At 37.7% G+C, this 16,577-nt stretch overlaps 1 protein-coding gene across 2 annotated transcripts in view; it reads right to left on the bottom strand.

The window, feature by feature from the left end:
* LOC142335285 (uncharacterized) overlaps positions 1-15,901 on the bottom strand; it is a 28,041-nt gene extending 12,140 nt beyond the window's left edge. The window contains exons 1-3 of one of the 2 annotated variants that reach the window (XM_075383722.1): positions 15,527-15,901; positions 3,414-3,663; positions 1,457-1,773 (exon numbers count right to left, since the gene is read on the bottom strand). In XM_075383722.1, the coding sequence (XP_075239837.1) occupies positions 1,457-1,773; positions 3,414-3,663; positions 15,527-15,669 (710 nt within the window). In that variant the 5' untranslated portion in view covers positions 15,670-15,901. The remainder of the gene's footprint in view (positions 1-1,456; positions 1,774-3,413; positions 3,664-15,526) is intronic. The other variant, XM_075383723.1, reaches the window with a different exon arrangement.
* Positions 15,902-16,577: the final 676 nt, after the last annotated feature.

The following is a 16,577-nucleotide window of genomic DNA, read 5'->3' as shown; positions in this document are numbered from 1 at the left end:
TGCCTTTGTATGCTTCACAAAGTTACAAAATTAGTTTTTTTGTGAGCAATCTCAGTCGATGCTCTTTTTTTAATGAGCGAGACGCCAACTACTTTTAAAAAAAGAGTCAAAATCGTTTCCTTTGCATTCATATCAGGTCATCATTATTTTCGTTAATTTTCGTAGCATGTGGGGTTGTTTCCGTCAGGTGCTTGATTTGTTTTATATATAAAGAACTCTCAAATTGAACCATTTTTTACGCACCTCATCTTTTTGTTTTTTAAATAACTAAGGCAATTCGCTGTATCGAAAATATGCTGAATTTCACTTAACATTGTAGACAAAAGCATGGTTAGTTTCTTCGTTTGTGGTCTACTCATAAATTGGGCTTAAGTAATTGTTGGATGTGGTTTTCCAATTCACCAAATAAATTATTTTTTAGTTTAACTCTTTTGCCGGAATTAAGATCTGCTTAAAATATTTTTAATTGTTAATAAATGCTATTTCATTTTTTTTGTCTAATAGTCATCAAAAGAAGTATTTATCAGAAAAAAATTGACAACAATCGAGACAATTGTGTCTTGTTGATAACATTTGCCAAATGATCGAATTAAGAAAACCATTTTAAATGAAAACAATTGATTCAGTTTTTATCAATGAGTATTTGTGAAGAAAATTGATGGAGCCAGGATTAGGTTGTTCACGGATAATGTATCTTTTTGTTTATTTAAACTTCTATGCTTCATAAAATCAAGTAAGTAGTTTTATTTGAACGATTACGGAATCAAATTTCTTATTACGGAACACGGCACCTTTAATTATAAAAACAACAAATCAATAATGCTATATATGTTTTCATTTCGCATCTTCGTTTCTTTTCATTTCCATTTTCAATATCATGTGGTGTGCGCTTTCTTAAGAGCTGATTTAATAAGAGCTGTTGCTTTCTTGTTTTTTTGGGTCTGCTCATTTATCAGAATAAAACACAGAAACATAAGTTCTAAAAAATGATTAAAAGTGCTACAGGCATGCTTGCTAATTTTTTTAAAGAAAAAAAGTACTTCGTGAGAAATTCTGACAGTATCAGAGACAGCTAACTTTGAATTGGTGGCCATCAAGTGGACCCTGCAATTGCTATTTTTTTTAAAAACTATTAAGAGGGAAAGTTATAAATAAAAACAAGATGAACTGACGACGCATGATCAAAGTATTCAATTCACAAAACGGAAAATCAATCGGTTGATTTTGTGGGATTCAGTTGCTCTCTTTTTTAAGGCTTCAACAAAAGTTAAAATCTAGCTTTATTTCGTAGCCTTTTATATATATATATATATATATATATATATATATATATATATATATATATATATATATATATATATATAGAACTGCTAAAAAAAATTGCGGGGTGCAGTTAATGACCAATATAATTAGTGTCCAATTGTCTGTTTGTTTTCAATTTCAAAAACATACTCACATTTTCTTTGCCTTTGCAACTGCAATGTTAGGATCGTCGGTGGAAAACGCACTTTGCCAAGAGAACCGATAGAAAGGGGGCGGAGAAGGAGAAGTGTTTGAAGTGTTCACGTCAGGCCACTTTATTGTCACCCTGATGCCTTCCTGCAGTAACTTTCGCCCTATTGGTCGTCTCTCGATGTCTGTTGTGAAACTGACATTGTCCATGAAGAAGCTGGATCCTTTTCCGTTTTTTAGGTTGAAGTCGGAGCAGAGAAAGGCCACCGATTTGCAGGAGATTGGGTTGAATTGCATCGTATGGTGATAAGGTGTGAACATCTAAATAAAAGATACTTTCCCAGGCTGAGCTCAAAGACAAAAATTCCCTCCGAAACATTTTCCCTTGAGCCGGGATTCATGTGTTCAATGCTGTACCAGCTATCGATTATATAAGCCTAACAGAATTGTCAAAATGCTATTTTTTCTCTATTAATTTTCTCTATTTTTACATATCCAACTTGGCACCGCAATGAAACTACCTATAAGAAATTAGTTGAAAATGTCATAAATCCTGTCGAGACTGAACAATCTCATTGAGTACGGGGAAATAATCAATTCAGGATATTAAGTTTCACACATTTGAACACCTACAAAAAGAATACTCGCGAAATGAGAAACGCCGTGTTTCTGGTTTCAAGTCGTATGTATCTGGACATAGTTGGTTCGAGTCCTCTTAACCCAAAACATTTATGCTAATTGCTGTTGGTGGTACGCTAGTGGGGTGGTAAAATATTCGCGGGTGTGATTTGTCGCAGAAGCGAACAATTTTCTGCACATTCTTTCGACTCTGCGGGACATTCGACTCGATAATGTCGATTCAGCTATCATTTCGGTCTGATAACTCATATTAGAGTTGCGGTCTGTGAGTTTTTTTAGTAATTGTAGTAATATTACATGTTGAATATTTAACATGTATTCTTACTACGTTTACTACAAAATTCTAGAACCAGAACTCTATTTTGATATTAAATGATTCTGCATTAAGCATTCTGCCATAGGTTAAAGAACGCAACATGTGATATCCAATTTTCAATTACATCAATTACACTAGCTTAATTATCAATTTTTCAGAAATAGATAGTAACGGCTGACAACAAAACCAGAGCACAGGTTCATTACACAAAAAAATTCAGAAGTTATCTCCGAGGTACTGCAAAATTAATTGCATGTCATGAGTCCTGCAGTTAAGTTAATTTAGTAGCATCTCAAAGTTAACTTCTTGAATCTGTTTTTAGAATAAAACCTTATTTCTCTTTTTTGTCAACTTGTACCATCTATTTTCCGGCTTTTAAACCAAATTACCCTAGGTGAACTTAAATCTCATCAATGAACCCAGATTTCCCCTCTGAATATTTCCCGTGTCGAGGTGTCACCGCTAAAAATCGCTAAAAGATGTTAGATTTGCGGTGAATTTGAGTTAAAATGTAAGATTTGCGTTCAATGCGATGAATGCGGTGAAAAAAACTTTTAAGCGGTGAAATTTTTTTTCAGCGCTTAAGCGGTGAAAGAAAATTTTTCACCGCTACAAGCAGAATGTGGTGAAAAAAAAATTTTCAGCGCTACCAGCAGAATGTGGTGAAAAAAAATTTTTCACCGCTAAAATCGCAAATCTTACAAATATTAACCGCGCTAATTTCAAAGCTTATCTTATATTCACAGGAAATATCGATGAAGTAAGTTACAGATCGCGCAGTGGATTACGAATTTTGTGAGACGCATGAGGTAGAGGTTCGAACCCTTGTACTGCAGTTTCTTTTTTGTAAGAATTCCGGTAAATGCGGTGAAAAAAAATTTTTCACCGCAAAATTCAACGCAATTCTTACAAAAATTCACCGCTTTCAGCGCATTCAACGCTAAAAGATGCGGGCGCTTTGCGGTGAAAAAAGTTTTTTTTCACCGCTATTCACCGCTAATCTTACATTATTTTTTGACAAAACCTCGACCCGGGTTGGTACCTCGTTTTGAGCTCTTTCTTCCCCAAGTTCTCCAACGTGGCCGGCTCCTGCGAACATAGAGTTACAATTGACACCCAAAAGGTGACTGAAGGCGCCTCGCAGTCTGAATGCATCTCTAGTTCCAGTCTCCACTAAATGGACCAGACCTACTCGGTTGAAGCAGTCTGTTACCTTGGCCTTCAAGTCACTGTTTACGTCCAAATCTTTCTGGAACCTGTTAAAAATGCGAAGAAGCAGCGGATCCTGCAAGGAGAAAACTCAGACACATACTATTGCGGCTGAGCTTAACAACTCAGAAATCAAATTGAATAGCGCTTCAAGGCCATTTCAAGATTTAAAGCTAGAATAGTGTGACAAGCGAAATTTAATGCTACATTCTATCGAAGCCAAACGGATTTGTTCATTTTGTTCAACATTTATATTTAGCAACTATTATTAGTACACAATCGTCATTCATGAAGTCAAACTATAACTCAAACTCGAACTACCTCAACCACCAGCAAAACAATACTACGACTTAACAGTATTGCATCAGATTCTTTGCGATTGGATTGCGAATCAACCTGTTATTGATACAGAATATTCGACAAAACTTCTACATGGTTAACAAATTTCCCATGACATCAAATTTACACTGAAAAAGTGACGTTATGGAAAAGTGTTCACATTCTGTCGACATCATTATCTACAACCAATCAACATTTGAATTTGACATGTAAATCCACGTGACTAGCAGCATAAAAGGAGCTTGAAAAACTACCAAAAATCAGTTGAAATCTGCAATTTTGGTTATATTAAACTGACATACAGTGCGTATTGATGCACACTTTCTTGAGCGGTAAATTACTTGTTATCGTGTCTTGTTTCTGTAGATCATATTAGTGATTGTACAGTTTTAACTTTACTTTGACTTGTGAAAAGAGAATTAACTTTGATATTCTCAAAACTTTCTTTCTGAGGAACGAAGTTCCTAAGTAAGAGAAACTTTGTGCAAAGCATAAAGTCAGTTTCTCTTACTGGCTTTAACGAAGCCTACTCTAGTTCAACATTGGTGTTACTGAAACCAATAGAGAGACTCGCTAACATTAAAGTTAGAAAAATTATTATTCTTGTTCACCTATAGTTACAGTAATTGAGCCCCTTTCTGTAATCTTTGTAGCAGAAAGCTGAAACTTTGTAGAAGTATAGCCAATTTACAAGGCTACAGTTTGTTGGAAATAGAATTCCTAAATTCGGTTTATAGCTTGAGTTATTAACAAAAACTCAACAAAATTTTGATTGTTTCAATTTGAATTATTTTGTTATTCTGAGAGAAACAAGCTTGTTAAACAGCAAAGCTGAGCGATTAGTTATCAAGAGTGATAGAGCAACAAGTAATGCAACGGTATTCTACAGTATAGCGGATAATACAGTTCACAAAAGTTAACTGCAAAAACACAATATCCGGACAGATTTGAAACCGCTGAAACGAACTGGGCGGTGTAAAGTTTTCCTTGACTTTGATAGGAGAGCAGCCGTTACATTTGGTCCGCCGACCCGGACAGTGGAAGGCAAACTGCTGTCCAATCTGATGAAGAGAGTGCCGAAGGCATCCCCCAAAGAGAATCAAACAAATCAACAGCGCAACGCCAGTGAGGCAGAGCGAAAGTTGCGAGTGCACTTCACAAATTACGTTGAAGAACTAACCTCGCTTAAAAAGAGCAAGCAAAGCAAAAGGCAATCAGGCAATCCTAACACAATCAGCAGAGAGGAGCTTCAATCAACAGCACAAAGGTACGACAAGAAGTTCCAAGATTTATTAGAAGAAGTCAACACCAAAACAGGGATTGGCTACAAAATTATTGAAGATTCAGATCGACCCAACAAACTAAAGGTCCTCTACCAACAGACTGTCCACCTCCTAGAGGAAGAAATACCCAAGCAACTGCAGCGTCGAAACAAGCTTGTGCCCTACCAAGCAAATTTCGTTGAAGAGCATCTGAAAGAAGCAAGAAAGTGCAAAGCAAGTTTGGACTATCATTGGCTTGCATATATAAGCAAAGGCACGCAATCAGCAATGAATGCAGAGCAAAGCAACACAGCTCAAGCAGTGAACGACAGCGAGAGCAACAACAACTACCAAGCGGACAACCCAGTTGCTCAAACAGTGCAAAATGGAGCAACAGCAAGTGGCCAAGAGACGGAGAATGTTTCGGAAACATCTTCAGCAAAGCAAAGGCGCGAGGAAAGGATGAAGAAATTCGATATCGAGTTCGAAACCAAGATGCGACTCGAACAAGCACGGTTCGAGCGAAGGAAGCTAGAGCTGGAAATGCAAATGAAGGAACTGGAAACCAAGCATCAACTGCTGGAGGAAGAGCGTGAGCTAGAGCGCAAAGTGAAGAGAACAGCATTAGAGAACGATGATGATCGTTCCCAATCAACTGGTGCTCGAGACAAATCGCCTTTCAACTGGACCCCCAAGAAAAGAGATGTCTCTGACTGGGCCAGCAGAATCGACAACCTTCTAACACCAGATCGATCAACAGCTCGCTTCGAAGTAACCCCTGAAGTGAACAGGCAAAGTCACTTCTCACGATATCGCAGTTCACGAGACCGATCCTCAAGTGTTGAAGACCGAGACGTTTCCCCCCGAGCTGGTCTATTACGATACAACACTGGCTATTCAGGTAGTAGTAGCCTACCAAAGCTGAAGTTGAACAACTTCGACGGGAACCCTCTCGAATGGCCGGAGTGGTCTAGTATGTTCATTGCTACAGTGGATCAACGACCAATACCAGACTCAGAGAAGATGAGCCATCTGAAGACTCTGCTGACAGGCAAGGCAAGGTCAGCAATCTCTGGAATGGGCTATTCTGGACAGTTCTATGGTGCCGCATGGAGCATTCTGGAGAGGAAATTTGGAAGGCCTCATGTGATCATTGATGCACAACTGGAGAGTCTTCGCAAAGCAAGTCAGGTGAAACCACACGACTCAACAGGTCTGATCAGTTTCTCAGTTATTGTTTCGAACTTTGTGAATGTGCTCAAAGAGTACAAGCAGATTGGTGATCTGCAATCAAGCTCGACATTGTATATGGCAGTAGATAAACTACCCCAAGTTCTCAAAGAGAAGTGGTGGTTCTATGTTGATGATAAAGATGAAGATTGGCCTGATCTAATTATGTTTGAAAAGTGGCTATCTAGGATAGCATTCGTGCACGAAGGGTTTTCAGCTTTCAAGGGAGAGCGAAGAGAAGAAGACCGAAGAAGCACAAATAGAGACAAACGGTTCTCGAAAACGTCGAACTTCAGTGCAAGTTCCAACGTGAAAGAAACGAAGCAAACGCAAAGTGATCACTGTCCGCTAGCTGATGGCACTCATAAAATATGGAACTGTCCACTATTCAGGAATATGAGTGTGAATGATCGGTACGCAGCAGTGAGAAAGCAACGCTTATGTTACGGATGTCTAGGCAAAGGACATGCAATCAAAGATTGTAAAGTCAATGCGTGCGGCATCAATGGATGCATCAAGAAGCACAACCGATTGCTGCACTCAGAAAACCAAATGGACGAGGGCAATCACGCAGTCAACGTAAGTGCAGCAACAATCAGCCAGAGTAACGAAGTTACTAGCTTTCTTCAGATAGTTCCTGTCTCAATACAGAGCGGTGGCAACAGGCTGAACACATATGCTTTCCTCGATAGTGGATCAACGGTTTCATTCATCGATCAAAGTGTGCAAGAGAAGTTACGAGCCCAAGGCACCGGTGTGATGCTCAACATAGCTGGCATACACGGAACGAAGGATCTGAAGACAGAAAAGGTTCCTATAAAAATAAAGGGACTACATTCAAAGGTGCATTCAATCGAAGCGTTTGCACACCCGTCAATCTCCTTGGGAAACACAAAATACAACTACAACAAGCTGAAGCAAAGCTTCAACCACTTGAGTGTTTTACCCAACAAAAGCTTCAACTTGATGGAAGTTGGCATCATCCTTGGTCAAGATGCTTATGAGCTACAACGCCCATTGGACTACAAGATAGGAACACGAAGTGAACCTTTTGCCGTTCTAACAGAGCTAGGATGGGTAGTCAGTGGACCCATGACGGGCAAAAGAAGACAAAATGTTTGTCATTTCGCCTTCACTGAAGATGTGAAAGTGGCTGAGAATATCCAAACCTGGTGGGACATAGAAACCTATGCTTCCAAAATCAACGTCGTCAGTCAGTCAAAGAAGGAACTGCAGGCACAAAAGATGCTAGAGAGTACGACAAAGTTCACAGGCGAGCGGTATGAAGTGGGAATGCTGTGGAGTGAACCAGAGCCAAACCTACCGAACAATTACAGCTCAGCCTTGGGTCAGCTTTACTCACTGGAGCGAAGATTCCAAAGGGACCCAAACCTGAAGAATTTGTATCAACAGTCAATCGATACAGATGTAGAAAAAAGATTCGTAAAGATATTGGACGAGTCCGAAGTGAAAGGCACCTTCGGGAAAGAATGGTATTTGCCACATCATCCAGTGCTAAACACGAACAAGCCTGGCAAAGTAAGACGTGTTTGCAATGCTGCCTCAAAGTACAAAGAAGTATGCCTTAATGATAAGCTACTAGCAGGACCTGATCTGCTACATGGGTTGATCGGAACAATATTCAGATTCCGTGAAGGACCAATAGCCCTGACAGCTGACATCGAATCGATGTTTCTACAAGTGCAAGTTCCCGAACAGGATAGAAGTTGCTTGAGATTCTTATGGCGTCCAAGAACTAACGAACCTGTTCAGATATACGAATATCAGCGTCACGTATTTGGAGCTAAGAGTTCTCCAACTTGCGCGAACTATGCTCTCAAGCGAGTGGGACTGGACAACGAAAAAGAGTATCCAATAGCAACCAAGGCAATACAAAACAACTTCTACATGGATGATTTCATCAAATCAGTAGAAACCCCGGAAGAAGCAATTGAAGTCTTCAACCAACTAAAACCTCTTCTCTCACAACATGGATTTGAACTGAAGAAGTGGATAAGCAACAATGATGCAGTTACCGAAGCAATCCCAGAAGACTTGAAGTCAATCGGCAACACAAAGCAAGTCGAAGTGGAACCCAATACGGAGGGATCCTCAGTGCTAGGACTACAATGGACCGTTACTGATGACAGTCTTCAAGTATGCAGAGGTACAAACAAGGAAGTTGAAGCACCTATAACCCAGAGGAAGATTCTGTCATTGGTATCTTCAGTATTCGACCCGATCGGATTGTTTGCTCCGTTCAGCGTTCATATGAGACGACTTCTGAAAGGCATCTGGACTAAGAATGGACAACATTGGGACAACGAAGTGGAACCTAGTGAAGAAGAAGAATTCCTGAGATGGAGAGAACAACTTCCAATAGTGGTTGAGACAAGCATCGATAGAAGGTACTTCAACAGAGAGAGGGATAACGCCGAACTTCATGTGTTTGCTGACGCATCTGAAGACACGATGTGTGCAGTGGCCTATCTACGTTCACAACCAAAAGAATACTCAGCTGACTTAGCATTTGTCATTGGAAAATGCAGAGTGGCACCGATGAGGCATCTGTCAATACCACGATTGGAGTTGCAAGCAGCAGTCATGGCAGTGAGGTTGAAAGAACAGATAGTCAAGGAACATGAAATGAGGATAAATAGTTGCAGTTTTTGGTCAGACTCAACTACGGTATTGCAGTGGATACACAGTTCCCATCGCAAACAACAAGTGTTTGTGGCCAATCGAGTAGCTGAGATACTAGACACAACTGATGTTTCACAGTGGAAACATGTGAGCGGTATCAACAACCCAGCGGACATTGGCACCAGAGCAATCAACATTGAAGAACTCAAGAAAAGTGAGTGGCTCACTGGGCCGGCCTGGTTGAAGCGACCAGAAAGTGAATGGCCAGAGCAAGTGAACCTAGTCTTCGCCTCAGATGAAGAGAATATTCCCGCATCGGTCTTTGCAACGCAGACCGAAGAGAAGAAAGCTGTTATCCAGTGGGAACGTTTCAGTAACTTCAACAGACTAGTAAATACAGTGGCATACGTACAGCGAGCATTGAACAAACACAGAGCAGCAACACTCATAGTTAGCATCGAAGAAAGAGCAAAAGCAAAAGCAACAATCTTCAAGCTACTACAACAAGAACAATTTGGTGAAGAGATGAAATCTCTCAAAGCTGAAAAGGAAATTCCAAAAGTCAGCAAAATTCTACAATTCTCCCCCTTCCTGGATGAAGAAGGACTTATTCGAGCCAAAGGCAGAATAGGCAAAAGTCAGTTGGACTTCAATGCAAAGCATCCAATTCTGCTACATTGGAAACATCATGCGGTTGAATTATTCTTGCGAAACGAGCACAAGGACAATCAACACGAAGGCACTGAGCATGTGAGAAACATTGTTCAGCAGAAGACGTGGATACTAGGCATACGAAACGCCTTAAGATCAATCAAGAACAAGTGCGTCACCTGCAGAAAAGGCAGAGCACAAACGATAGCACCAGTCATGGCAGATCTACCCGAAGAGCGGTTAGATGCTTCAACAGCCTTTACAAATGTTGGAGTTGACTACTTTGGCCCTTTCATTGTGAAGATTGGGCGAAGAAATGAAAAGCGATGGTGTTGTCTCTTTACTTGTCTAACTATGAGAGCGGTGCATATAGAAGTGGTACCCAAGTTGGACACAGATAGTTGTCTCAATGCAATAATGAGATTTATTGCTCGAAGAGGCAAACCAAGTACAATCATCAGTGACAACGGAACAAACTTTGTTGGAGCTGAAAGAGAGTTTGCAGAGTACGTTGCGGCATGGAACAAAGAAGGGATCGAAGAACATCTAATTCAACGAGGGATCAGATGGAAGTTCAACCCACCCGCAGCACCTCACTTTGGAGGAGTATGGGAGCGGTTGGTGAGAAGTTGCAAGAAAGCAATGTATGCAGTGTTGGGGAACAGATCAATTACCGAGGACGTTCTGTCAACAACGACGTGTATTGTTGAACAGACTTTGAACTCAAGACCTTTGACTCCAGTCAGTTCAGATGTTAATGACTTAGAAGCATTGACCCCCAATCACTTCTTGCTTGGCAACAAGAACGTTTGCTTACCCTACCTACCATGCGCCGAAGAATTTGTTGATCATCGAAAGCTCTTTCGACAAACTCAAGCCTATGCAAATCTCATATGGGACAGATTTCGGAAAGAATATCTGCCAACTCTGAATAATCGGCAAAAATGGCGATCTACGGCGAACGAAAACCTTAAAGAAGGCGATCTCGTTTGGTTGGTCGAAGACAGCGATAAGCGTGGATATTACAACCTAGGTCGAGTTACTGAGACCATCGATGGGTCTGACGGTGTGATTCGGTCGGCGATAGTTCGAACGAACGACGGAGTGTACAAGAGACCAGTAGTGAAGCTCGCCCCAGTACTACCTGGAAAAGATGTTTTCGCGATGGAAAACAGGGCCGGCGATATTGCGGCTGAGCTTAACAACTCAGAAATCAAATTGAATAGCGCTTCAAGGCCATTTCAAGATTTAAAGCTAGAATAGTGTGACAAGCGAAATTTAATGCTACATTCTATCGAAGCCAAACGGATTTGTTCATTTTGTTCAACATTTATATTTAGCAACTATTATTAGTACACAATCGTCATTCATGAAGTCAAACTATAACTCAAACTCGAACTACCTCAACCACCAGCAAAACAATACTACGACTTAACAGTATTGCATCAGATTCTTTGCGATTGGATTGCGAATCAACCTGTTATTGATACAGAATATTCGACAAAACTTCTACATGGTTAACAAATTTCCCATGACATCAAATTTACACTGAAAAAGTGACGTTATGGAAAAGTGTTCACATTCTGTCGACATCATTATCTACAACCAATCAACATTTGAATTTGACATGTAAATCCACGTGACTAGCAGCATAAAAGGAGCTTGAAAAACTACCAAAAATCAGTTGAAATCTGCAATTTTGGTTATATTAAACTGACATACAGTGCGTATTGATGCACACTTTCTTGAGCGGTAAATTACTTGTTATCGTGTCTTGTTTCTGTAGATCATATTAGTGATTGTACAGTTTTAACTTTACTTTGACTTGTGAAAAGAGAATTAACTTTGATATTCTCAAAACTTTCTTTCTGAGGAACGAAGTTCCTAAGTAAGAGAAACTTTGTGCAAAGCATAAAGTCAGTTTCTCTTACTGGCTTTAACGAAGCCTACTCTAGTTCAACATTGGTGTTACTGAAACCAATAGAGAGACTCGCTAACATTAAAGTTAGAAAAATTATTATTCTTGTTCACCTATAGTTACAGTAATTGAGCCCCTTTCTGTAATCTTTGTAGCAGAAAGCTGAAACTTTGTAGAAGTATAGCCAATTTACAAGGCTACAGTTTGTTGGAAATAGAATTCCTAAATTCGGTTTATAGCTTGAGTTATTAACAAAAACTCAACAAAATTTTGATTGTTTCAATTTGAATTATTTTGTTATTCTGAGAGAAACAAGCTTGTTAAACAGCAAAGCTGAGCGATTAGTTATCAAGAGTGATAGAGCAACAAGTAATGCAACGGTATTCTACAGTATAGCGGATAATACAGTTCACAAAAGTTAACTGCAAAAACACAATATCCGGACAGATTTGAAACCGCTGAAACGAACTGGGCGGTGTAAAGTTTTCCTTGACTTTGATAGGAGAGCAGCCGTTACACATACATATATACACATAAGACATACACAATCCCATAAATTTGCACACACAAGAAAAAATGATTTCCCATTAACTGTTTTTTTAGAGAGAATTGATATCAAGATAGTACTCTTACGGGGTAAAAAGTGACATGATCATAATCTATTCATAATAAAAATACTGCGATTCAGCGCTGATCTGCTATGTTCCTATTATCCGGGTTGTTAGTGACGCAATGCAGCAACTCCGATTTTTTAGCAGCAGTCTTTCCATCATTGAGATATCATGATCATTTTTATCACTCGCATAGACACATAGATATGGTTTTGACTAAAACAACTGTTCAGTGTCAGCAAACAGAATCAAAGCAGGTAACAGAGTATTAACGCTACATTAGTTCAATTAACTCTGATTCTTTGTAACACATTATTGAAGAGATAAATTTTTGAGAGTTATTGTAAAGAATAAGTGAAAAATTTCAGTTAAGACAGTTAAAATAATTGGTTTGAGAGCTCTTCGATTTTTTTTCACATTTCCCATAAAAAATAAGTAACCAAACCATTGTGCTGCTAGCATTGGTGAACTTTGTTATTTTGCAAAATCCTCAGATTTAGTTCTTTATAGAACTTTATATATTTTGGAATCATTTTTCATACGACGAGCACCCAAATGATCTGGTAATTTTTGATTTAATCTTTCTGTAGAGTTGGCAAAAAAGGTTTTGAGCTGAACAGATTAAGGCGATCCTCAATTGGGAACGAGCACTAATCATGTGTTTAATGTTTTTGACATTGTGATGTTCAACTCCAACAACCTCAAATTTTGATATAAAGTCATTAGAAAGTTGGTCAGAAAAAATGAAGGTGACCTCATTGAAGAAAATCATCGGTTGAATGAACTCGGTTGGGAAAAATTCAAATAACAAACGAAGGCAAAAGAGGTATTAATCCTTTTCTTTCATTGAAATTTGATTTTATATTCTATAGAGAAAAAACAGAAAATTATTTTGATACAAAAGGTTTGCAGCTTCATTATCGAATTGAATTTAGAAGCGTGTCAAATAGTTTGCTATAAAAATCTATTAACCATTTATTTTTATTTTGACAAAAGTTAGACAAAGTTGTAAAGCGAATTGATTTATATTTGGTTCAGTGGAATTAATTGAAAAATGTAACAGACTTGAGTAAAACAAAATTGTAAAGTTTTTAACATGATCTTTATTTATAGGGCCACGAGGAGATTTGACAACCAGCAGAACAAAACATCAAAAACAAATAATTATGTAGCAGATAATTTTTTGTCGTTTTCTGGGTATTTTTGGTTCGTTATTTTAAGAGGTTCTCTTTCCTTTATCATTTTTCTCCTCTCTTAAATTTTAAATTTTTTCCAATTTTCTACAAGGAGTTATTCATAATTTGTTGGCTAGTTAAATTTGTCTAAAATTTTGATTTTTTTGACAATGCAATTGCCATTTTCTTTGTCGAACACTTCCGCAAATGTTAATTTTTTCCATCAGAATAAACTTTGAAAAAAAAAACGAAAAAGAGTCGACTGGTTTTAGTTTTTGCGACAAGAACAGTTACTGGTTTTTCCTCCGAAAATTTCTCAAGTGAAATAACATCATTTTAATATTGAAATGATCAATTGCACAATTTTTCAAACATTAAGCAAAAAAACCGCCTCGTTTTTAAACAAAATTTTGTATGCTTTATATTTTCTACTAATTTTTCATGAAAAGAATTGCCTGGAAGAAATAAAACAAAAAAAGTTCTTTTTTGACAGCATTGTTTACTTGGATTCTAGAAACACAAGCTACATGACTCGAGATCAGATTTGACCACAGCCGTGCTCAAAATATCTTCGATAATATAAATAATAATAAATCCACTCAAGAGTTCACTGGAGTTCTCTCAGTACTACCAATTCAAAATAAAAAACAATGAAATTGCTACAATTCAATTTATTGAAAAATCCAGACATACAAACCATTTAATTTATGAAAAATATTATCAAGTCGTAAGGTGAAAATTAAGTTTTTCTAATTTTTCATAGATAGAATAACTACTTGAGGTTAATTTTGATGAATTTGAAAAATGAAAAAGTGAAAGAGTGGAAAAATTCGGATTGACAAGTTCTAGTAGTTTTCATTTAACGGAAGTGCATTCATTCTTTTCTCTAAATGCTACTGCCCTATCTTTCCTGCCTGGCCCATATACGGATGTAACCAGTTTATACAAGAAATGAGGAGACCTTACAAAGCAATTATCATGAAAATTTAACAAGGGTTTCTTAAACGAAGTATTAGATAATTAAACGACTGAAGAGGAGACGTTTATCTTGAAATTTGTGAAACGTTTTTTTTTTGCTTGTCTGACGATATGACAAGCAGCTCTGTAGTTTAGCATATTTGTTATTGTTAGGATCGAATATTTAACTTGTGAATCTATGGAGCTGTCATACATTTTTTCTTTGAAATCAAGATTTGACAGCCCTGCGCAAATGAAAGTCGAGCAAGGAAATTTATTATTCATCAAAAGTTTAAAAAGTTTTTTTTGCTGATTATTGCAGATTAATTAAATCAAAAAAATATTGAAATGAAATGTCTCTTTAAATTTTTTAAGGAATGCATTCACCTAAGGCATTAAGGGATTTTATTCCTTGCACCATCTTTCTCAACAGCATTCTCACGTCTTGTTGATCGTTTAACTCATTGTCAAGAATGAATCCCGGATAATTAACATGCTGCTTTTGTGAAAGCTTCTGGTTATTTACCTGTAAATGAACTTGATTCTCTTTCCCAATGCAAGTAATTCAGTTTTTTCACTATTGCCTTGTAGTTTTTTTTATTGAAATATTTAAATAAGTTTGCGATCGATGATTCGAAGGAGTTTTTACCTTGATCAATGCGTTTGCCATAAGATAGAATCAAAGTTTCATCGGCGAATTGAATTAACTGACAATTTGGATGACTGTAATTGTTTAAATCATTGAATCAGCGCAAAACAGTACTGTTTTGCCTGAACTTCATCAAATGAACTCGCGACTCGATCTGGACACAAAAATAATTGGAAATCGTCAGGTGATGATAAAAAAAAGCGTATATTATTAACCGATTTTTTTTGCTAAAAAGGACACGCGATCCGTTTTTCGGTTTTTCAGTGTTGGCATGTAAAACAAAAAAAATGACGTCTTGTGCGATTGAAGTAAGACAACCCTCAACATTCCCGTTTGAGACAAAATCCTAACACAATGAAAGCAATTCCTGCACTAAAATAACTTCTTTGCAGGAAAGTTATTTTTTGGTCGTCTATCATTTTGGAGTTTGTGTCTGAACTGAAATTTGTACATGCACAATCTCAACTCTTATTACCTTGCGCAGTTGATTGTGTATCGATGAGGTTCAATCCTATCCACATAATTGGCCTCCCTGACAAATTGAGGAGCCAAAGACACTCCGGATTTTCGAGCGGCGAGCTTTCCAGCCAAACCAAACAGCGCACTTGAATCTCGCATCTCAAAGTTAAAGTACGCGCGTAGGAGCTGCCGCACTAATATGACAATTATTTAACTGAACTTAATCAAATCATCAATTAGTTTAAACTTGTAATAAAAGTTGTTGAACTTATAACTAGCGAGCAACAAACTTCTTTGACCCATACTCATATGGCTTTGGCTTAGTATAAAATTTTGAATGTTCAAAGTTATGAAAGAAACTTATCAGAAGAGCGGTATTCATTAGAAGAGAAGTACCGAACATCAATTTAAACGTGTTAGAAATGACTTTATTAACCCAAACCAAACCAAGATTGATATCATAAATTAACATTACCACTTGAATATGGAACAAAGTCCTGTTGATTCTTTATGATTTGTTCATACATACGACTGTTTATTTTAACGCTACTAAAGCGTCAATGTCACACGTCAAGTGAATCTCAACCTCAAACACAAACTTTATCACTTCATACGTGTGACACGTTTGCATAAAACGTTTGTATAAAACTCGAAATCAACATATTGTTAGATAGGATTCATTTCAGATAATAATTTGTACAAGTTTCGCTAATCCTTGGCATCAACTTTTTCCCGAAAAAGAGACATCATTCAAAACTGCTCACATTTTCTCGACTTCCTTATGATTCAATAAGAATTATTTACTTGCTCTTTCACGATCTTTTCCATCGCATGTGTCAATAGACATTTTGTTTGCATATCTTGAAAAGAGTCTTAAGAGTCTAGGAAACGATGATAAGCTTAAATATTGATGAGACACATTGATGAGGCCCTGACCGCGTATGTCAACCGTTTGAAATCTCGAGAGTTGTTTTGAATTCTCATCAGATACCACAATTTCCCCCATACTTGATCAACATGAATTACCCAACATGAAAAATATATAAAACTTCATATCACAAACTGCA

This window comes from Convolutriloba macropyga, chromosome 2 (assembly GCF_964194025.1).
Source record: "Convolutriloba macropyga chromosome 2, txConMacr16.3, whole genome shotgun sequence".
In the NCBI taxonomy this organism is placed as follows: Eukaryota; Metazoa; Xenacoelomorpha; order Acoela; family Convolutidae; genus Convolutriloba; species Convolutriloba macropyga.
This window is presented reverse-complemented; position numbering and strand designations above follow the sequence as displayed.